General features: G+C 32.4%; 1 protein-coding gene and 1 pseudogene across 2 annotated transcripts in view; one reads left to right on the top strand and one right to left on the bottom strand.

Annotated features, from left to right (window-relative positions):
* PLOD2 (procollagen-lysine,2-oxoglutarate 5-dioxygenase 2) overlaps nt 1-10,658 on the top strand; it is an 89,554-nt gene extending 78,896 nt beyond the window's left edge. The window contains exons 13-20 of one of the 2 annotated variants that reach the window (XM_016166025.2): nt 1,047-1,188; nt 2,339-2,401; nt 3,381-3,494; nt 6,007-6,072; nt 7,136-7,240; nt 8,736-8,882; nt 8,989-9,114; nt 9,286-10,658. In XM_016166025.2, the coding sequence (XP_016021511.2) occupies nt 1,047-1,188; nt 2,339-2,401; nt 3,381-3,494; nt 6,007-6,072; nt 7,136-7,240; nt 8,736-8,882; nt 8,989-9,114; nt 9,286-9,441 (919 nt within the window). In that variant the 3' untranslated portion in view covers nt 9,442-10,658. The remainder of the gene's footprint in view (nt 1-1,046; nt 1,189-2,338; nt 2,402-3,380; nt 3,495-6,006; nt 6,073-7,135; nt 7,241-8,735; nt 8,883-8,988; nt 9,115-9,285) is intronic. The other variant, XM_016166038.2, reaches the window with a different exon arrangement.
* Nucleotides 221-339, bottom strand: LOC118602098 (annotated as a pseudogene).
* Nucleotides 10,659-24,342: the final 13,684 nt, after the last annotated feature.

The following is a 24,342-nucleotide window of genomic DNA, read 5'->3' as shown; positions in this document are numbered from 1 at the left end:
ACAAAATAATGTACCTCCTAACACTCATGCTCTTTTGGCCGTATTTTTTATATCTTCCATTTATTTATTTATTTATTTATTTATTTATTTATTTATTTATTTATTTATTTATTTTTATTTTTATTTTTATTTTTTTAGGCAAAGAAACCCTTGGTTGACCTCACAGATTGCAAAGACCTTGTCAGCTTACAATCCCTAATTTTTTATTTTTTATTTTTTATGCCTACAGCTCCTGGTCTTCCTGGATGGTTTCCCATCCAAGTACTAACCAGGCCTGACCCTGCTTAGCTTCCGAGATCAGAAAGGATCTTGCTTGTTCAGAGTGCCATGGCCGTAGGCCATATCTTCCTTTTAATACAGTAGTTTTTAGATGGCTTAATGAATATCGAGAGAATATATTTTAGGAGAATTTTAGGCTATATTCAGTGGTATGCTGCTAAATTCTACCAACAAGTTCTTGGGATTGGAGGTGCCCTGATTTGCAGTGTTTGCCAATTTTTGTGGTGTGAATACTCTGCCATGGGCTGATTTCACGCTCCTAATGTGAAGTCAATAAGCGTAGACTTGAGAAGTGAAGCTACAGGTCATCTCTGGGGAGCAAGTGTAAGCTGGGTCTAGCAAACCACCAGTTGTATGTGATTATTTTTGCTATCAAACTGCTTGATCTTAAATGGAAACACCTTCTGTACAACAATATATTAAAATGTAACTGTAACAACTGAGAGATAACAGCCGAAATACCAGATATCAACCTTAAAATAAAGTTTATCTAGGAAGATAGTGATTTATCTCATAAAATGTAATGGATACCAAATAGTCTCATCTATATATGTGTATCATATCTATGTGTGTATATATATATGTATACATATATACACACACATACATCTGTCAAATATCATTAAATATGTTTGCATTTACATGCAATTTGATTTAATAATTTATGTATTCAAAATTTTAAAACTACAAGGCACTTATTTTTAAAATATAAAAATAAAACTGTTTTGTATTTGTGTTAGTTTGGAATGTGTTTTCTTCACTTTCAGAGGGATATGGAATGTCCCATACATGGCTAATGTCTACTTAATTAAAGGAAAGACACTCCGATCAGAGATGAATGAAAGAAACTATTTCGTTCGAGATAAACTGGATCCTGATATGGCTCTTTGCCGAAATGCTAGAGAAATGGTAGGCTGTAAATTGATGGCTTGCTTGATGTTCTTATAAGATGGCTTGCTTTCCAGTTGATGTGTCATTGTCTTTTGATGCTCTTTTTCTTTCTAATTGTAAAGACTTGCCATTTTTTTTGATTCTCTGTTGAAAAATTGGAAACAGTTATGAAGAATTTGTGAATAATTACCTATAGAAACATTTGAAAAGTGTTAGGTTGGTCCTTAGGCTTATTCATAAGCAACAATAAGATTTCAATAATAAACATGAATTTATTACAAGTCAGCTTTTCTTTTTAAGAATTAGTCTTCTATTTGAAATTCTGTAGTAAAAATTTGCGCTAATTTAATTCGGTAAAGCCTGGATGAAATGATTATACATTTAAGAACACACTTTTGTTCTTAAAATCAATGTCCATACTTTCTCTGTCATTATTAACGCCATACTTTTAAAAAGCAGGTTCTTTACCACTAAATTACGAGAAGAAATGAGGTAAATAGTCTATTTAATCTATGTAAAAAATTAATGATACATTGCTATTCTACAGATATACTCTTATTATAAAACTTAAATGACTGTAGAAATAATTTGTTTTCAAAATGTATAAATATGTATTAAAACATATTTATATGTTTTTCTGTTTTATAAAGGATTGGATTATTTTATTCAAAGTTATGTAAGCAAATATGATTTTGGGAAAAATCAGAAAAGTTGGCAAGTGTTTTTTTATTAGTTTTTAAAGGCATGTGTTGTTTGAGTATGTTTGTTTTTCCTATAAACCTATGTGCATTGTTATGTCGAATATCCTCAAAACCTGTAATTGTAATTTGTGCTCATGTTTGGCTAATTTGACTCAACAGCACATCCTGGAATGGCCTGTCTTACACACATTTTCTCCTTTGCCTTAATGTTGTTTCTAATGAAAGTTCTACTAAGGAATGAGCTTGGATTTATGTTTGACCAGAAAAAAACAAAAACAAAAACAAAACCCAGAAGCGGCTGGAGTTCTCTTTGTGTGCGCTATAAGCTTTGCTTGTTCTGCATGTTGTCTATCAAGGATATTTCAGAATGTCAGCTTTTCATCAGAGGCTGCTATTTTTATTTACCTAAGAATACCTGAGAGAGTGGGTGTGCAGGTCAACTTACCCAATGCTTCTCTTCATTTTAGACATTACAAAGGGAAAAAGACTCCCCTACTCCGGAAACATTCCAAATGCTCAGCCCCCCAAAGGTGTTCTTTTTATTTATTTTTATTTATTTTTCTTTATTTAATTAGAACTAGTATGGTATATTGCCTAGCAGTAATATTTCTTTGAGTCTTTTTTTCATTTAGCTTGGTAAATTGTTGGTATTTATTGGTTTCGATTCTGCATATATGTGTAAGTTTTGTGTATTGGGGATTGGGTATTGTGTAATAGTTAACCCTTAGGTCTTTGGGATGATTTACACTTTATGATTAGTAGATGAGAAAGTAAAACCCAAGTTCCTTTCACTAGTTTTTCTTTTTGTTAAGTGAGAGATGTAGGAGTAAGTATAAAGTACATCTTGATAAAAATGAGGTTTGAGCACTTTCATTAATCTTTTATTATTAATAAATAATCCTTTTATTATTAAAACAGGTACAAAAAGAAACAACGTTACCTTAGTGATGTTTGCCACATTTCTTTGGTTTGGAACAAGGATGTGAGACTGATTTTCTTTAGCTGCCTTGTAATGCACGAATAATTTCTGTGTTCTGTTTTTAAACATTAGGGCAATAAGAATAAAATAGATTGATGAAGTAATATTGACATTTGAATTCTTGTTTAAAAATGTGATGTGTTCTTTGAAAGGAAAAGAAGCCAAAAGAGGTACAATTAATTGCACTTTGGTATCTCAAAAATATTTCTGCTTTCAAACAGGAATTTTTTCCCTGATGTCTACTTCTAGGATCAATGAGAAAGGGATAAAAACAGTCCATTCTTCCTCTTCTCTTTTTTCAGTTGAGTGTCAGTGCTATCAATTAGTTTTGTGTGGTGTCTTAGTTCAAAATTAATCAAAATTTTGAACTAAAATTTTCAATCATGCATGTTTTATATGAAAAATAAAAATGCATGTTCATGAATGAACATATAAAAGTCAAAATTAATATTTCATATATTTTTCCTGCTTATATATATATATTTTCTTGTACTTCAAGATTGTTAATACTCTTATTTTTTGGCATATAGGGTGTATTTATGTACATTTCTAATAGACATGAATTTGGAAGACTATTATCAACTGCTAATTACAATACTTCCCATTATAACAATGACCTCTGGCAGATTTTTGAAAATCCTGTGGTATGTATTTCATACTCAATATATTACTTATTTTCCTGTAACTCTAAATGAATATAAATAAATTGGATTAATAATATGAAAATGTGGTAAAAGGTTTTAGAAAAATTTTTATATCATTTTTAAAAAGATAATTTGATATCATGTCCTATAAAGCAGATCTAAACTTGACCAAGAACTCTTTTTTTTATTAAGACGTTTATTAGGTTTGGGGAAGGGAATTATCAGTTTCTTTTATTTCTCCCATAATTTTAACTTATATATTCAAAAGCATCATCAAATTTTTAATCACAATTTCAGAAAAAATGTTACAAGTAACTCACATATGACAATATTATGTTTTGAATTTCAGGAAGAAAATTTAAGAAGTTATTTTGGCAAAATACATTTATTTTATTATTTTGTATATTTTTCATAACAATTCTGTTAATGTATACCAGAGATAGCTAGACAAAATTGCAGAGTAAGTAGATTCAGCATATGAAGAAAGTCTTAGTTGAGGACACTATTTTAAAAGTCTAAAATTATTCCTTTTCTTAAAAATTTGAATCATACAGGAATTAACTGCTTTTTTTTATCTTACTAGTTAAGTGGTACATTTATTCAAGGGAAAATACTCTCTTGAATAATCATCTCTGTCATACTATCATTTAAAGTTTTGCCCTTGCCAATAGTAAAAGTTTTAAATCAGAAAGACTTAATCCACCTGGTCAGAATTCTTTTATTTTGTAGGAGTAGTTGACATCCAGGAATAATAAATTTAATGGTTTCTGAATACTCTGTTGAATAGAAAAAGATTATCTTATATCTCGTAACATTTTTGTATTTTAAAAGTACTTTTGGTCCATTTTAGCTGTATTCTTCATCTTTCACAGGAGTAGAATTGAAAAGAGACTTACTTAAATGGTAAGGGTGGAATTACATGTTTTACTTTAGTACTGATATTTTAAGGATAGAATTTAATTTCTTGAGTAATGTTAGCTTCCTGAAAAATTCCAAATTATATCCTGAATTGTAGATGTTTGTGTAAGAATTCAAGTCTTTGGAGAGTTTGCAATGAAAATATCAGAAGTTGGAACTGCTTTTCTTTCCATGGCTTTGCTTTGTTTTTTTTTTGTTTTGTTTTTTTTTTTTGGAAATTAGCCTTATCTATATGCGTCAGGAGGGGTATCCCATAGGGGGAATATTTAATGGTTGTCCCGTTATCAGAACTTCTAAGAAATTAAATTAATGAGGTTACAGTTTATTCAGTGATGCTCGAAATGTGGTCTAAAATGCAAAATATTAATGAACTAATATAAAATCTTGGAACTTTTTTCTTTAACTTCAGTAATGATGCATAGGAAAAAAATACTTAGAAATGTTTTGAATGATTATTTACTTCTAATTTTTCCCCATATTTTAGAATCAGAAAACTAATCAGTATTAGAGGGGATAATGAGATAATTTGTTCCTTATAATTATATGCTACGCATTATTTATTAAAGAAATATAAGATAGCTTTTGTTCTCTATGTCAAAAATATCTGAGCTCCATATACACAGAGATATGCAAAACTAAGAATGGCATAAAGTTATCAAAGTCCCTCTGAAATCTGGCCTCAAAAGATATATTTCAGACAAATATTTTTTGAAACATATTTTGATTGAAATTATTTTGAATCTATCTGTACCTCAGTTCTTCCCTGCTAGCTCCTTATATTTGTATTTGTAAAGAGAAATTTAAGAACTTTGTTAAACAATCTAAATACATTTAAGAAGAGATATTTTTGGATACTAAATCACTCCATATTTTAATGTATATCCTCTAACTACTGGATTTTTAAATAAAACATTTGACTCAGGAAAAATTTTCTTAGCCAATGTTAACAAAAATTGAGGTATCTTAGTGTGTGGTTTATGTGTCAGAGATTGGTCAAAGAGAAGAATCAGGTTCATTAATTAGCATAAAGAGGATCTATTTTTTAAATATATAATCTGTATCTTAATTTTAGTAACTAAAAGAAGTGTAAGTATTAGTAACCCTGTGATCATTCTTTGATAAATATTAAAAACTGAAGTGAAGGCAGAAATTTTAAATACATTTTTAAAATAAAAGTTATTTTATTATAATCACTTTATTATAAATGAGGCCCAAGTTTAATTTATTTGCTAATTAATACTTCTTAATATTTGTTCATAGGATTTTGTTATTCAGTTTTAAACACATTTATCTACTCTGCACATATGTGTAAGATATCGAATACAATCTAATTATAAGATTACTCAAAATTTTAAATCCTGTGGTATAAAACTTCATAAATGAAAGTTTTTTATCTCAAAGATAAGAGCATACACAATGAGGCAAGATTAAAAAACATAAACTGTGGTTTCTGAGAATTCTTATTTTGTCCATGACACATGATCATTTATAAGTTGTTTGAGCAATTTCTAAAATGCATGTTTTTATTTTTTTATTAAAATACTTGTAAAAATATATTTGCTTTAATCTATACAATTGATTTTTTTTTTGGTAGGACTGGAAGGAAAAGTATATAAACCGTGATTATTCAAAGATTTTCACTGAAAATATAGTTGAACAGGTTTGTATTAATAATTACTATGATAGAGCATTTTTGCTGTATTTTTCATAAGGGAATATTACTGCAATACTGCTTTAGCAGAGAATGTTGTAAAAGTGGAGAAACTATCCTTTAGGTAAAATTCGTATGGCTTAACCAGTTTTATAGCCTTAAGGGTCATATAGTTGTAAAAATGTAGAACATGGAGATTAACAATAATTTTAAGACCATAGTTTTCTTAAACCATTAAAAATAAGGAACCATTGACAGATCTCTGATGTAGGCCTCTTTCAATAAAAGTTTACTTGAAAGAAGTTGGCCTTCAAGAATCTTTTCTCAAGTCTTTTAAAAAATAAACTCAATTTTAGATTAGTATTGCAAACTATTGCTAATACCTTATTTTCAGAGAATATAAAGCATCTTTGATTCTGAGATATCCCATTATTTTGTGTACTGTGAGAAAAAAAATACTGCCAATTAAGCTATGACTAATGTTTTCTAGTCATTTAAAATTTTTTAATTTTATATTGAAAGATTTATTTTAGACTTATTAAGGCACAGATAGTATATGTTTTGATGGATTCATTTCTTTGTCAAATCAGTGTAAATAATTTTAAACGACATTTCAAAGAACAAGTCAGTTCAGGAAAGTGCAACACCAACTAAACGCATGTGTGCATATGCATACACAGACACACACACACACACACACACACACACATACACACACATACACACACACACCCCCTCACAGTGAGGACAGAATGAAAGTTTGATTAAGTGTATGTGCATGCATTATGGCATTACAGCTACATCACAATGGCTGCTTGGCTGACCATGAGTTTAAGACTTGTATTGATTTCACTGATGTTAAAATGTAATTAAAAAATTAAAAAAGAAAGTCTTAGAAAGTGTTAAAAAAACAAAACCAGAAAATAGTAATGTCAATAATGTTGGATAAACTTAAAAAGGACATCTAAGTGAGATGAATATTAACTATCCTGTCCTATTACTTTTGAAATGCTGGTTTTTAGTTAAAAGACATAAAATGTTATCCTCTTAATGTTAATGCCATATTTTATAGCCTTGTCCAGATGTCTTTTGGTTTCCCATATTTTCTGAAGAAGCCTGTGATGAATTGGTGGAAGAAATGGAGCATTATGGCCAGTGGTCTGGAGGGAAACATCATGTAAGTTGTAATTTCACACAGAAAACTAAAATGTGTGTGTGGGGCAGGAGAACTATGTTTTTAGTGTAATTCTACCATTAATTAGTGTTTAACATCGGATCTGTCTGGGCCTCAGCTTCTCATTTATGCCTGTAATTACCTTGAATGGCAGTGTCCCCAGGCTGAAAATGGTAAGGAATATATATGTCTTTATTGTGTGATGCTACTCTTCTTCAAAGCCACTTTTTATTCTCTGCATTTTTACAGTGAGCTGTAGTGCAAATACTATGACAAAGTTTATCTGGAGTTGATTTCAAAACTATTTTTTTTGTACAAACATGAGGATTCTCTTTGAATAAATGCCTTTAGTGTAATTTGGTTTTGCATTTACATTCAGTGTCAGAGACCTGGCAGGAAGTTTTACTATTGGTGGTTCAATGTGTTTCTTTTCCTCTGAGAACCTACAGATGCCAGCTCCTTAACAATACCAAGAAATTTAAGTGGAATACTCTGGAATATTACTATTTCTGCTTAATTATATACCCAGCTAGTTGGTTGATCAGGGAGACAAGTTGAAAGTGTGATGAAGTACTTGAAGTCAGCAGGTTGCAGGCAGGATAATGAAAATCTACTGTGGGAGGACCTTTGGGTGCCACAAAGTAGAAGTGAGGAACAGAGCAGGCAAAGCTGTTTCAGTGGTAGATAATCCAGAGGGCAGATAAACACAATCTATGCCCATCAACAGTTAAGACTGCCTAAAGGGTCACTGTAAAAAACTCTTGTTTTTAGGGGTCTTGGGAGGGCTTTGGAAATCAATTTTATTTACTTTATAGTTAGACCTCACATATAAATTTGTAAAAAATGAGATAAATAGAGTCACTTTAAAATGGAATTGTAGCTGCCATCCCAGAGAAACTGCCTTGCACACCTTACTTCTCAGATCATTAGACTGTTAAAACAAGACAAAATAACCTTTGGACTGGATCTAACAGCAGCCTTATATACCAGACAACTGTGTGTAAAGATAACAAGATATTATGACGACCAGGACTGAAAATTTACCAATATTGTTTAGAATTAGCATCACTGTTTTAGGTTATCTGCAGCTATAAAATTCTTTCCTTGTATAGACATAATTGTTCCCCTTCCCTTTCTTATAAATAAATACACCTTGTATTTGCCTCCTAATCTGAACACTATTTGCATTTCTGCCTGAATCAGTTGTTTCCTAATAGCTATTCTTTTGGATCTCAAACACTTGTTGCCTCTTACTTTGGCCTTTTGTTTTTAGGTTAACATTAAATAAGTAGGGAAGGAGTAGCCAACTCTGCAATATTTCGCTTCATCATTGATATATTTGCAAAGTTATTTTATAGTTTTTCAATTAAAACATAGTACACCATAAACAACTTATTTTTTTGTCTATTGTAATCTTGTGATTGAAAAAAATCTAAGATCATATAAATGTAAATTGCACGTGGACCACAATTTATGATGCCATTAATGTTATTTCTAGGATAGCCGTATTTCTGGTGGTTATGAAAATGTCCCAACTGATGATATCCACATGAAACAAATTGATCTGGAGAATGTATGGCTTCATTTTATCCGCGAGTTTATTGCACCTGTTACACTGAAGGTCTTTGCAGGCTATTATACAAAGGTAGTTATCCTCCTGTACCTCCTGCATACTTCCCAGTTTTTATGCAAATATGCTATATGATGTTTTTATTGATAAGAAAAACTATTGGTTAACTTTGCTTTTTTAGGGGTTTGCATTATTGAATTTTGTGGTAAAATACTCCCCTGATAGACAGCGTTCTCTTCGCCCTCATCACGATGCTTCTACATTTACCATCAACATTGCACTCAATAATGTGGGAGAAGATTTTCAGGTAATTATGGGTTTTATTTTTTTCCATTTTTGAAAAGAAATATGTCATTATAGGCTTTTACCTTATACTTTTTTAAGATTCTGCTTACGTGACATAATTTGACTTTTGCCAGTAATAAAAAAAGTTAAACAAAATGGACTGATACATTTATTTTTGTTACATCTCTTTTAGGGAGGTGGATGCAAATTTCTAAGGTACAATTGCTCTATTGAATCACCAAGGAAAGGCTGGAGCTTCATGCATCCAGGGAGACTCACGCATTTGCATGAAGGACTTCCTGTTAAAAATGGAACACGATACATTGCAGTGTCATTTATAGATCCTTAAGTTATTTACTTTTCATCGAATTGACATTTCTTTGGAATGGATGACTGGTATGAACATATCTTTGAAGTTGTGCTTGAGAAGATGAGAGGAATATTTAAATAACTTCCACAGAACAACCTAACTTTGGGCCAAACATTTGAAAAACTTTATAAAAACTTGTTTGATATTTCCTAATGTCTGCTCTGAGCCTTAAAACACAGATTGAAGAAGAAAGGAAAAAAGTAAACACAAATATTTATTTCTTTGTCTTATTGTCTTTGAGAATAATGAGAATTTTCTAAATTTGTGTTTCAGTTGATAAAATATTCAGGTACAAATGTACAAGTGACAGATGAGACTGGTAATATTTTATTTAAAAAAAGCCTTAAGAAGAATTTTATTTATCAACATATAGATGAAGTGGATATAAATGAAAATTGGCAATTTTTAAAATGTCAAAAAACTGGAATTTTAACTGAATTTGTATACAACTTATTGTGTAAGTACTTTTTGACCACCTATGCAAGTATGTTTTAAAGTATAGTTCCTGAAGGAATACAAAGAACAGTATGACAGTTTTTTTCCTTAAGAAAATTAGTATAAAATGCAATGAGGTACATACCCAGTTGAAAACATTTTTGTTTAGATTGTTAGACTTTTTTTTTTTTTACATTTGTATTAGAAATCAAGCCCTGTATTCCTTCAGATAAAATTTCCAAGGTAGATTATAGTAAATAGAAACTAGATTTAGAAAAGCTTTCAAACCTTTCCATTTCTTATTGACTTAGGATCACCAAGTGACCTTAAGTCAAAAAGGTTGTTGTTCTTTTAATTCTAGAAAATAATGAGGAAATTTTTTTCTTTGAGATTAGTCGTAGCATTTTGATTAAAAAAAAATTAAGTACTTGAATTTTATATCAGGAAAATAAAGTTGGTGAGCCTTTCTTCTTCCTTTTTGCCCTTCGTCTCCTTCCTTATGCTCTTTTTTGTGAGGGTTATCCTTTTTTTTGTCTTCCCAGCATAGTCTCCATTTTATTCTTCTTACTCTTTTTATTACCTTCTCTTTATCACACTTTTGCATAATTTCCTAGCACACTTGATTTTTCACCATTTCTCTGAGTAAGGTAGCTACTGTTTTTAATTTAAAGGTTAAACTTGAAAAAAAGTGCTAAGTCATGGTGCCAAAATTTATTTTTCTAACACTATGTGTTAGAAAATTATGAAAAATAAAGTAATTTAAAATAAATTTCTGTTGTTTTATTTATTATTGGTGATTTGTCTTTAAAAGAGGACTATGATGGAGTAGCCTGAAAGAATATCTGGATATACTAGACAATGATTGTTTTTCTTGGTATATTTACTGATATAACAATGAAAACTCTATTTATTGAATTATAAATTGAATTATAATATCTTCCATATGAAAATGATCAGGGATTTGATCTAACTTATTTTACAAGTGAGAAATTAGATACCAAAATATATTAATTAATTAATTATGATTATATTCAATATATATTTGTTTATTCGCGGATGTTTTTCAGGTTTCTTTTTTGGCCCAGGCACTGTTCCAGGCACTGAGGATATGGTGATGAACAAGTTGTTATAATTACTGGGAGATGGACTTAGGAAATAAGAAAGTTGAGTTCTACCTCTTTTCTTTGGTGCTATTTAATACACAAATTAAATTCCTACTCTTCGTCATCTTGGTTAAGGAGACATTTTCGTAATGATTTGTTATTTATATTACTATACTTCAGGGATGGTATTCCAAATGCATAAAAACTGGTATGACTTGGATGCCAACTATCAGAACTGATTCTAGTTTAAAAAAACAATTCTACCAGTGCAAAGCCAGTTTAATGTCCTTTGTGGTATATACTTTGGAGAAAAGACATCTACCAGATCCTAGTTCTTTTCAGTTGTGGTATACATGGATGGTGACCTATAATAACTATTTTAATCTCATGCCACCATGTTTCCAGAAATTGGATCAAGGTAGTCAACTGAGCACATTTTCTGTCTTCCCGCTCATCTCAGATTTTATGGAAAGATATATATACTTTTTAACAGGACAACTCATACTTAGTGAGGGAAAATGAGAAATTCCCACAAGTAGGTCAGAAAATTTGAGAGGGAAGACAGGCGGGGTTGGATGGATGGAAAAAGCTGCAGCTTAAAACACACTCAACTTTGGCAACCACCAATCTGTTCTGTTTTTGTGAGTCAGTTTTTTTAGATTCTACGTATAAGTGAAATCATATAATAATTTTATTTCTCTGTATGGCTGATTTCACTTAGCATAATTCCCTCAAGGCTCAAATGGCAGTATTTTCTTTTTTATAGTTAAATAATATTCCTATACATACACATTCTTAACACAATTAGGTTGTTTCCATGTCTTGGTTATTATAAATAACCAAGGGATAGTGATTTTGTGTCCAGATATATACCCAGAAGTAGAATTGCTAGATCACATCATCGCTAGTTTTAATTTTTCGAGGAACTAAAATCTTTATCTATGGAAATTCATTCGTGTATCGTTCGTTTAACTTAAACAATAAAGTTAAAGAAAGGGAAGAATTCTCATAACTAATTTAATTTGATTAAAGTATGTTAATGTCAATACTAACACATGTTTGCTTGTGTACATGCATGTGTGCTTCTGTGTATATGTATATTACCAAAAGCTTTAAATTCTCGTCATGGTGGCATTTTTTCTCCCTAAGTCTTAGTGTGCATAGGAATTAATGTGAATATTTTCCCCTAATATGGATACTTTGGTAGTAGTCTAGTATATTAGTTTTCTCCATTCTGCTTCATTTTGAAACACAACTGGTACCTTACCTAAGAGATTAAGTACCCCTCCACAGAATAAAAATATGGAAAACAGTTAACATATGAATTGAGTTATCTATCTTAATGACAGAATCTTTTTATATATTTCTTCACTCCTATTTTTCTGTCTGTCATTTGCACTTAATTTTCCTACTTGTTAAGGCCTAAAGCTCATCTTGTATGACATTTTGGGGACCTGGCATTCATTTGGACTGTGGAGTCTATTCAACAGATCTTTTCAAGTTGTAGGAAAACCAAGCAAATTTTTTAATCACAGTTGAGAGTTAGTTTCAGTAAATACTCCTCTTTGACTAGATGTTGACAATTTTGGAAAAATAAAGTCTTTAAGACTTTATGAAAGCAGCCTTTGTCAAACAGGACTGTTTACCTGTGGTCTTTTAGAATAGTAAAACTTATTTAGAATAATAGACTTCTAGAATAACTATTAAGAAAAAGGCATTGAGGGCAGGGGAGGGAAATATATCAAGCTCTATAATGAAAGCAGTAAATTTCATATTAAGTTTAAAGAGAAATACACTAAAAATAACTATGAAAAGAATAGAATACTGTACATGTAGACATCCTTTAAAATGTAAAGTACTGTGTACCTAAATTCTAATAAAAAGAATGAGAAAAATTGAGAGGTGAATATACATTTTAGGGATTTGTGGACTTTATAAATCTTAAATCTTCTGGGCAGTTTTTCTTTTTTAATTTTAAAGATTAACATTATTGTTTTTCTTAAGATAGTAAAATAGATTAGAAAACATTTATTTGGAAAATAGGTTCTTTGCTCATTTTTGAGAGTATTTTAATTTTTATTTCATTTTTTTATTATGGTGACTTTGGTTAATGAAATACACTATCAAGCATATAATTCAACAGTAAGGCATATAGGTATTGCATTTTTGTTCACCACCTATAGTTAGATTTCTTTCTGTCACCATATATTTAATCCCTTGTCCTGCGTCTACCTCCCCCTTCCTCCCAACCCCTACCCTCTAGTCTATAGGCCATGTCCATAAGTCTTTGTTTCTTTGTCCTATTCATTTATTGCTTTTAGGTTTATATCCCACATAGAAGTGATATTATTTCTGTCTGGCTTATTTTGCTTAGCATGATTATATCAAGATCCATTCATACTGTCGCAAATGGTAATATGTCATCTCTTCTTATGTCTGAGTAATATTCCATTATATATAGGTACCACAGCTTCTTTATCCAATCTATTGTAGGACACTTTGGTTGCTTCCATATCCTGGCCACTGTGAACAATGCTGTTATGAACATCAATGTGCAAATATGTTTTTGGATATATGTTTTTGAATCTTTGGGGATAAATACCCAGTAGAGGGATTGCTGTATCATATGGTAGATCAATTCTTAATTTTTTGAGGAGCCTCCATACTGTCGTAGCTATACCAATATGCATGTCCCACCAGCAATGTATGAGGGTTCCTTTTTCTCCACATCCTCTCCAACATATGTTATTACTTATCCTGTTAATTATAGCTATTCTAACAGGTGTGAGATGGTATCATATTGTGGTTTTAATTTGCATTTCCCTAACAGCTAGCGATGTTGAGCATCTTTTCAAATATTTGTTGGCCATTTGTATGCACTCTAGGGAGAAGTGTCTATTCAGGGCTTCTGTCCATTTTTTGATTGGATCATTTGTTTTTTTTTATTGTTACTGAGTTGTATGAGTACTTTGTATATTTTGAATATAAGGCCCTTATCAGAAGCAATGCTTACAAATATATTTTCCCATTTGGATAGTTGTCTCTTTACCTTTTTGAACGTTTCTTTTGCTGAGCAGAAGTTTTTTAATTTGATGTAGTCCCATTAATTTATTTTTTCTTTTTCTTCCCTTACCTTTGAGGTCAAATTAATAAACTCTTTAAGTCCAAGGTCCATGAGTTTAGTTCTGTTTTCTTCTATGCATTTTATTGTTTCAGGTCTTATATTCAGGTCCTTTATCCATTTTGAGTTAACTGTGGTGTGTGGTCATAGACTACAGTCCAGTTTCATTCTTCTGCAGGTGGCTTTCTAGTTTTCCCAGCACCATTTATTGATGAGGCTTTCCTTTCCCCACTGTATGTTTCTGACTTTTTTGTCAAAAATTATTTGCCCATATAAACATGGTTTTGTTTCTGGACTCTCAGATCTGTTCAACTGGTTCGTGTGTCTTTCTGCCAATACCATGCCATTTTGATTATTGTTCTTTGTAGTATAATTTGAACTTGGGGAGAATGATGCCTTTAGCCTCGTTCATTTAATTCAGGATGGCTTTGGCAATTCGGGGTCTTTTGTGCTTCCATACAAATCTGATGATTTTTTGTTCTATTTCTTTAAAAAATGCCTATGGGATTTTGATGAGGATTGCATTAAATCTGTATAACACTTTAGGTAATAAGGTCATTTTAACTATGTTAATTCTTCCAATCCAAGAACACGGAATATCTTTTCATTTCTTGGTCTTGTCTTCAATTTCTTTTAATAGGGTCTTGTAGTTTTCATTATATAGGTCCTTCACATGTTTTGTTAAATTTATTCCTAGGTATTCTTTTTGTTGTAATTGCAAAAGGAATTACATTATTCTTCTTTTTCTGACACTTCATTATTAGAGTATAGGAATGCTATGGATTTTTGAATGTTGATTTTGTATCCAGAAACTTTACTGTATTTGCTTATTCTTTCTAGCAGTGTTCTTGTGGAGTCCTTAGGGTTTTTTATATAGAGAATCATGTCATCTGTATTGTTTAAGATTATAATGCCCTGTTCTTAATAAGGGTTGCACTCCTCTGCTATCTGCCTGCTAGTTGCCTTACTCCTAATTACAATTTTTGGAATCGATATGAATTACTTTGGATCTCATTGAGTAGCATCCTGAATTCTCTGTCATTTAAGTCATGTGTTTCTATGTCCTTAAGCTTATTTTCTGGAGATTTTTTCTTTCTTTCTGAAATACCTTGTCACCTTGGTTATTCTTGGTGTTAAATGGACCATTTCTCCTACTGGGCATTAATGAAGTAAATCTGCTTCCCCCTTCCGCCCTCCAGAAAGATTAATTATATAAAGGTCACTCTTTTGCCTATTGCTAAGAAGGCATTTTTCTTTGGGTTTCCAGTAGTTGGCGTCTAATCCTCTTGGATCCTAGCTTTATATAAAGCCTTAAAATGCCTTTTTTCCCTCATAAATATTCAGTCACACTCACTATCCTCAGCCTCAGTGCCTGTCAGTGTTAGCGGCAGTTTTGGTAGCTTTTGCTCAGATTCCCCTTGGGTTCTGCAGTGTTCAGTCTTGGAGGATATGGGAGCAGGTGCAGGTGCCCTTTGGATTAGAGGAAGGGGATTATGGCTCAGCCTCACATTTTGCAAAGTGGCTGGTTATAATCAATTGTCGCTTCTCTGCCATCCCTACTTCTCTGCTTTCTGCCATGATCCCTGGGCACTGCCACTGTGTAGAGCTCACAGCTCTCTCTGGCAGGGTTTTCAGGAACCCACTGCACCTTCTCCAGGGACCTCTGGCTGCAAGAAGCAGCTTCTTTGTTTTTCACAGTCTACCACCTGACTCCCATGGTTCTGACCTGTTGTAGCTCATTCGCAGATTGCTTGCTCAGATGTGCTTGTGTACAGGTTGGCTGTTATTTGTTGAGTTTTAGATGTTCAGCTTATTGTTAATTAAGGCGTGAGATCTGGAAACATCTTTCACTCTGCTATGCTTCTTGATTTTTTTGAAAGATCAACTAACAATCATTATTATGGCATGCTCTTTTGTCTTTACTGAAAAATTGTTGACTGAAAAATCTGAACATTTTTACTCTTTGGAATGTTAGGAATTTCTGCCAATTTAATAGAAAACACATAAATAATCAACTTGAAGAATAGTTTTAATAAATGAAATGGAAATGATTATGCATGCCATAAATAAGGAAATACTCTTCCTTTCAAATCATCCTAACCCTAAAGGAGATGCTAGATTACAGGGGGGGGAAATGAATTAAGGGATGGAGAAGGAGAAAAAAATTCAAGGTAGATTTGTAATGAGAATGAATTTCTCTGTTCAATTATAAAATCATTTGTAAAAATAATTTTAAAAGATATTTCTCTTAATACTGTTTTAAGTCAGTAACTTTTCCTTTAGGAACATATTGTGAAATGGTAGAAAGAATCCTTATGAAATCACATGGTGTTATATCGTTCTGTACCTACTCAGGAGAATTTTAACATTTGAAAAATCTCCATAACTTCTGAGGAGAAATGAACAAATTAAAGCATATTTTTCTTCTGATGAACGTTAATGGTTAATTGAGCATAATTGTTCAATTGAAAAAGGTGTATATATTTGGCAAATGACATTATCCTATTAAACTCTGTTTTATTAAATTATTTTCATCTGTGTTTACATAGTTTATGTTTTGTAAATGTTTCCCAATTGTGACATCACAGCCCCACCTTGTGGTTAATGAAGATAACAAAGAGTCTGTATTTTAAGCAAAAAGCAAGAGCTTTAAATTTTGAAAAAATATTCATGCTTTCAAAGTTTTCTTAAAGGTTAATATAAATCAAATTATTAGACCATTGTAGTATGATACAGTATTTTGAAAAGAGAAATTGGGATGCCTTATTCTGAAATAAGAGATAGCTAGAGTACATATTTCAAGTTAATACTGATGAAGTAGTTTCTTTACTGTCCTTTAACTATTTTATAAACTTCTAGTTTCTATTCACTAAGGAATATGAGCCTGGACTATTAATAAAATTAGTATAGAAGCTTTCAGACTCAGTTGCAGTTGATATAGTAATTGGTTCTGAGTAGATAAGATAACTTGTAATATTAGAACAGTTACAATGAGTTCAATTATAGAAACAAATACTTTTAAAAACATTTCTTTATAACAAGGAAAGGTAAATCACATATTTTTTCTTCATAATCAGCACAGGGCTAGTAAGCACAGCAATGAGGACAGAATTCCTGTGGTACACAAATTGAAATTAATAATGTATGTTTTGGCTTTTCGAAGATTAACAAAATTTGTTCCTGCTGAAGTTGCTGAAGAGAGATATACTAAAGTAGTTCTAATTTACTCCAGCTCTTGCATATCCAAATGTCGATCATACATTTTTCCTGATGACCTTTCCGTTTTTTATGTCACCTTGTGCCCCGGTTACTTGAGTGAATTCAGGTGCTCCTCATCTAATTCTAGAATAGTAGACTGCATTGATTTTCATGCTGTCCCAAGACAGCTTCCCTATTGATCATCTGCAAGCCACGAGGAGAGGAAATTTTTAAAAGTTTGTATTATTGAAACCTAAATTATTTGGCTCCTGCAATAGCAAGTCTCCAAAGATGGTCCTCAAGGACCTATGCCTCCTAGGGTTTGCATCTTTGTATAGTTCCCTCCCACACTGGATCTGTTACCAACAGAGTGCAGTAGCAATGACTGCATAACTTCCTAGTTGAGTCTTGAGAGACCTTTTGGCTTTGATCTCTTAGAGCATTCACTCTTAGGGCACTCCCTCTAGAATCCTGGTGCTGTTCTGTGGAAAAACCATGCCACATGGAGAGGCCATGTAAAAGCACTCTGGCAAACAGCTAACACTGAGCTCCTGTACCATTTAACATCATGTGAATGATTTATTTGGACATTGAGCCCAGTGGAACCTTTGGATGACTGTTATCCCCCACGGTTGACTTCTGCCTGCAACTACATGTTAATCTCCAAGGGAGAACCACCCAGCTGAGCCCAGTCATCTCACAGAGCTATGAGAGACAAAGATAATACTGTTTTAAGTCACTAAGTTCTATGTTTGTTATCCTGCACCAGATAACTGAAACAAGTGTAGTTGCCTACACTGCCTCTGTAATCAGACCTGCTTTTCTGGGCATTTAGCATACTGGATGGTGTATTTACCTTTCATTTGCCTCAGTATGGGTATAAGCTCCTTGAGGGAAGGGACTGGACTTTTTTCAATCTTTATAGTTTTAGAGTCTAGTATACATCCTGGCATATAGTAAGCACTCATATGTGAATAAGTAATTGGGAGTTGATTTTATAGCTTAGATTTTATTTATTTGAATCAACGTGATCCCTGGAGAGAACAGGAGTTTTGAATTTAACAGACAAAAAAAAAAAAGTATATATATTTTGGTTATGATGTGGGAGGTAAAGACTTGAGAAAGATTGTACAGTTTATTCCTGAATAAAGGGATATGTAGGTGGCCCTTAGTTGGATAGAGTGATGTAATTGCTTAGTGGCTATATGTTTATTAGATTTTTAATAAGTATTTCAAATGGAAGGAATTTGGTTTTATGTATCTTAAAACAGTTTTTAGTAACATACTTTAAAAAGCATTGTCGGTACTGACTCAAAGTCTATATTTGATCATTTTACTCTAAACTTTAAAAATAGTTCTAAAATAGAAACATGTGAAAACAGTAGATTTTCAAATGCCAAGGAGAGTGTAGCCTTGAGCTGTGTTTTCCCTGGAACTATTGTTACCATGGTTACAGATTGCTTTATTCATTGGGTGTGGTTTGTTGATCTTAACCAAACCCTATTTTGACATCTATTCAGTATGGTCCTACAAATGTGATGAATAATGGAATTAAAACTTTATAATTTCCAAAGTATGGATCTGTATAAATCTGTTCAAGAAATGAATTGTTTAAGAGAACTATAATTGGGGTGATGTCAGGTGGAAAAAAAAAACAACTTAGAAACTTCTTATCTGCATGTAGGAGTTTAAATAAAACAGATCTGGGAACTATTTTTATGTAAATATAAACGAGATAGTATTAACTGTTTAAAACTGGTAAAGGATTTAGGAGATCCGTGACATTTAAAAGATAACAAAAAATGAATTCAAGTGTGTAAAGTAATAAAGACTAGGGAGAGAGCAATGAGAATTAGAAGTTACAATTAATTATATTTGAAAATATGAATGTGGAAAATAGACATAAACCCGCTTATAACTTGCCATTAATTGGGTTATATCTACTAATTTGGAATATTTGTGTTAGCATTAAGTTTAAGATAATTTTATTATTTTTGGAAACTATCTTGCGTGTACTGTTTTTCAAACAGTTTCATCCTTCATCAAACTTTCTTGCAGGTATTTAGTCCAATGTTACAATGTTTTTTTTTTTTTTAAGCTCTAAAATGAGGACAGAACAAGAAGTTCAGAATATGTTCATGTGATGTGACATGATTAATTGGTATCTGCTCTCAGATGCTTGAGCTCAGAATCTAAATCTTCAATGATAGTTTACTTTTATGACAGTTATGTGTACTTTTCACTGAATACCCACGTGCTTCCAAGGTTTCCCACCCACTCATAGTTAGGTAGGATTATGTAACTGTTTCTGTCCAGTGGCCTAAGAGAAGTGATATGGACCATCCAAGCATTTAAGGCACATGCAAGGCCAAACATTTAAGAGTCCATTGTAGTAGCCCTGGAAACATATATTGAGACTATTGGATCCCAAGTCACTATTTGGCTAGGAATTTCCCTTAAGAGGTGCCAGGCCTACAACAAATGTGTGTGAAAGAAATAAAGCTTTAAATGTTAAGCCTCTGAGGTTTCAAGGCTTGCAAGATAGCTTATTTTTATCTAATCACATGTGCAATAAATACATATTTAATTTGGAAGGGTAGATTTAGGTATGTATTGATTTTAAAATAAAAACCTAGAGTCATTTTAGGGTTAGTGATTTGATTTGTGTCATCCAACAATAGAATCTCAGGATTGGAGCTAGTCTTAAAATCTGCGTAGTTCAATCTCTCTCCTACCTTCACCCTAAACAAATCTCTTTCAAGCTCCCGAAGTTATAGACAAATTATAGGCAAAGGTTGGGAAGATCTGACTTAGCTCATCCTTTGGAGGTGACAAAGTTTCTTGGCCTGGCCAAACTTTAGTTAAGCTTCCAATCCTTTTCCTAGGCTCATGTATGGGCAGTTGAGCCAGAACACCTCTGCCCTTGATATCTGATCATCCTTGATATCTGATTGTAGTCCTCATCCTCCATCATTCCCCAGGTGATGTCTGATCACCCTTGATGACTTCAGCAAGAATCCTCCAAGGTCCATTTAACTTGAATCCTCCCTTTCTCCAGATGTTTTAGGAATTTTCCATTCCCCACCCTGCAGCTTGCTCTTTGGCTATAAATTCCCACTTGCCCAGGCCATATTCCCATTGAGCCTAATCTCTCTCTCCCACTGCAAAATCCCATTGCAATGGTTCCTATACCTAATGCAATGGTCCTGAATAAAGTTTTCCTTACTCTGCTTTAACAAGTGTCATAGTTTTTTTTCTTTAACAAAGATAAGTGATTATTTTGTATCACCACACAATACCTGTAACCTGTACTCAGTTTACTGCATGAGAATTTTCAGCAAATTAATGAAATCATGTTAAATGAAAAAATGTCTGATCAATTGTTAAATGGCAAACTAAGTGAAATCTACAAGTAAAATTTTTATATTGAAAGACAAAACTAATTTCTCCTGAGTGTATACTATATCCAGAGACTTGACCAGTGCTAAGCAATCACATTAAACCTAGTGTGATCACACAAAGAAGAAGTAGCTCATGATTATTGTTGGCCTTGACTCCAGCCAGCCAATAGTTTCAATTTCTTCAGTCAGGTGTTTTGTTCTGCTTTAGCTCCAAAAACAGTAGCACGCAGTTTAAGAAATTTCATGAAGCTTCAAGGTGTCCTCTTGGGTTATTTGTACAACAAGAAAGAAAAAAATCACATAGTCCAACCTCGTTCCCACGTCCATGAAAGACACTTCGGCCTTTGCTTAAGTATTTTGCAGATTGCTCATCTGTGATTGAAAAGTTCTTGTTATCAGAATGTTCTTCTTCCTTATATCAAGCTGATATCAGTTGCCCTCCTAACATCTTTCAGTTGCCTCTAGTTCTGCCTTTTGGAGGAGTTGAATGTCTCTTCTGTGATAACAATACAGGTGGATTCTAATGACTCTAAGTTTGCTCTCCAAGGTTATCATTTCAGGCTTTCACAACAATCTCATCATCCTGTCCTCTGTGACTCCCTGCTTCTCTCTTCTTTGTTAATATCACAGAATGTGTCACCAGGAATAGGACATAGAAGCACCTGACTACTGTAGTGGTTTTGATTGCTTCCTTTGGTCTGGTCACTGTACTTCTAGAAATGAAGCCTAAAATTTAAAAATCTTTTATAGGAGTCATACCATAACAATTTAAACAAATTAGAAAAAAAAAAACAAAACGACTACATCAGCGTCTTTCAAACCAACCTGCACATTAAAATCATTTGTGGGAGCTTTTAAAAAAATACCATACCCATGTTCTGGCTCTGGCCAAATAAACCAGAACTTCTGGGGATAAGGCCCAGGTATACAGGTATTTTTTAAAGTGTTTCAGTGATTCTAATGTGTGACCAAATGAGTTTTCTCTTGTGAGGTTTTTCTCACCTGTATGTGAATGCAGTTTTTTTTTTTTAATTTGAATACAAATATCAGACTTTTACTCTGTTCCAGTTTAATTATCTCTGATACTATTACTCCCAGAATTTCCAAAGATAATATTTTAAGGTTAATCTTCAGCAAAGAACATTAAGATTACTATTAATCCTTTGGAAAAGATTTTGAAAAATTATAGAGTTTAATTTCAATTTACTATGTCTTACATGGTTGGGCTTATGCATAATATAATTTGGTTACCATCTACTATCTGCTATATATAAAAGTACCTCGATTATACTATAAATAAACTTAGAAGATCCTTGATAGCAAATGACTTAGCCTAGTAAGCATGGAATACAGAATGGACTTCAAAATTTAAAAAGTCTTCCCAAATAAAACATCCCTTTATTCTATGCTTGTTGGCTCTCTTTTTATTTAAAATACAAGATATTAAGGTATATTCAAATTAAATGACTTTTTATTTTTGACTTTTGGTATCTTTCAGCTATTAAAAGGAGTGCTGTTGCAGAAAGTTTGGCAGCAGAAAACTTTCACATCTGAAATTAACCAATGAACTAGTGCCTTCACAATTGTACATCCTAATCATCAATATACTCAATATGCCAAGAATAATGGGGGGATACTAAATGATGGTGCTCCTTGCCTTTTAAATAAAGGGCCAATAGCATTGAGTTTTATAAATTCTAATCCATTATACTGCTGTATTCAGATAATCTTAACACCTTTAGAAAAGAAAGTTTTTGCCAAATGACCCAGAGACACAAATTTAAGTAGTTGCAGTTGTTCTTATTAACTCTTACTCAATAGTGATTAAAGCATCATACATTGTTAATCATTATATCTGTCATCCTCACTTAAAATAGAGATTGTCCAGAGGAATAATATTAATGTCATTAAAAAGAAGACAAGAAGGGTTGGAAAACATTTAGAGGAAGTAATGAGAAGTTTATTGTAATTGCACACAAAACTTATGGTTACAGGTCCTAAGTCTATGTGCCCAACTCTTCAAAAGGTGTTGAAGTAAGGAAAGATTTATTGTTTGAGAAGTTGCTAACCAAGATGTTGGAAGCCCTTGTTGTTCTGCAAATCTATCTTTTAAAAGTACAGAGTTTAAGCTTTCACTTCAAGGGAAAGAAAAATGGGAGGGGCTGTTTGTAAAAACTCAAGCTCCAAGCAGAATTCCTCTAATGATTAGCATATCTAAAACAGGAGCTATTGGCATAAAGGCCGTGGGAAAAGCAAAGGCTTGAACAAGATATAAGCAGACTGAACATTTCACTGTTACATTATCATTAAGCTCTCTTGATAGCCAAGTCAAAATAAGAAACATAGTGGATGTCTATACAGAGTCCCCTTTATATTGCTAAAAAAGCATTCCTCTCTCCCAAGCAACACATTATTTTTTTTCTATTTCTGTGTGTATTAAACTTCACCTGGAGATTCAGTCATACTTGATTTCAACTTGATTCTAATCCTGTCTATGCTTAGGAACCCCTAGTAGATCAAGTAACAAGTTAGCCTTGATGCTTGTTTTATTTTGAGCCTATGGAGAAATTGTACACCCCATTTACTAGAACTGGATTTGTCTTATTTCTTTTGTCTGAATACATTCCTAGATATCTTGATTTTCATTATTGTTACTCTATGACTAGGTTCTGTCAGGGAATAGAGATCAGTTAGTTTGTCCTTTATAAAAATACCAGTTAGCTTTTACCACATAAAAGACTACATAAAAACCACTCCCAAACATAGTGCCTTAAAATAATAATAGTTTAATCTCATGGATCTATGAGTTGCCCGGGTTTAGTTTAGTGAGGTTTCCTCTGCTACAAAGCTCTCATTTCCTTCCCAGACCTAGAGGGCTAAACCCAGCATGTTTTCCTCCTGGCAATGAGAGGAGTATCATTGGAAGAGGGCAAATGGAAACATGGAAGACTCCTCAGGGTCTTAGTTTGAAATTGGCACATCATCACTTCTGTCTCATATTTTTACTGAAGCAAGTCATATAGCTAAACCCAGATTGAGGGGCAGAGAAAAATAGTTGGAACCTTTTAAAGGGGAAGCGAAAAATTTGCATGCCAGAGAATGTTAAAACAGGAAGGATTGTTGAAAGATATTTAAATACTTTAAAACTTTGCAATTTTTAAAAATTCATTAATGTATTACCAAATTATTATTGTGACATATACCAGTAGGACGCAGTTTCATTTATAAAATTATTTCTTTAAATGAATATTTGAGGGCCTAGTACAAAAGCATCTGTTCTCTGACTTATCACATAAAAGACAATCTTGGCTAACTTAAGATTTTTTTTTCCTCTGGCTTTATTAAAATATAATGGACACTTAGTTGCTCATATTTACATTATACAATTCAATGAGTTTTTTTCAATTATAGTTGGCATACAATAATATGTTTCAGTTGTATAGCGTAGTGATTAGAGATCTATATAACTCGAAGTGATCACCCCACTAAATCTAGTACCCCTCTTTACCCTTACATATTTATTACATTATAAACTATTTTATTATGCTGCACTTTATATCTCCATGTCTATTTTGTAACTATCCATGTGTACTTCTTAATCCTTTTGCTCTTTTTTGGCATC

This window comes from Rousettus aegyptiacus, unplaced genomic scaffold (assembly GCF_014176215.1).
Source record: "Rousettus aegyptiacus isolate mRouAeg1 unplaced genomic scaffold, mRouAeg1.p scaffold_m13_p_4, whole genome shotgun sequence".
Taxonomy (NCBI): domain Eukaryota; kingdom Metazoa; phylum Chordata; class Mammalia; order Chiroptera; family Pteropodidae; genus Rousettus; species Rousettus aegyptiacus.
Note: the sequence above shows the minus strand (reverse complement) of the source record. Positions and strands in the feature narration are given on the sequence as shown.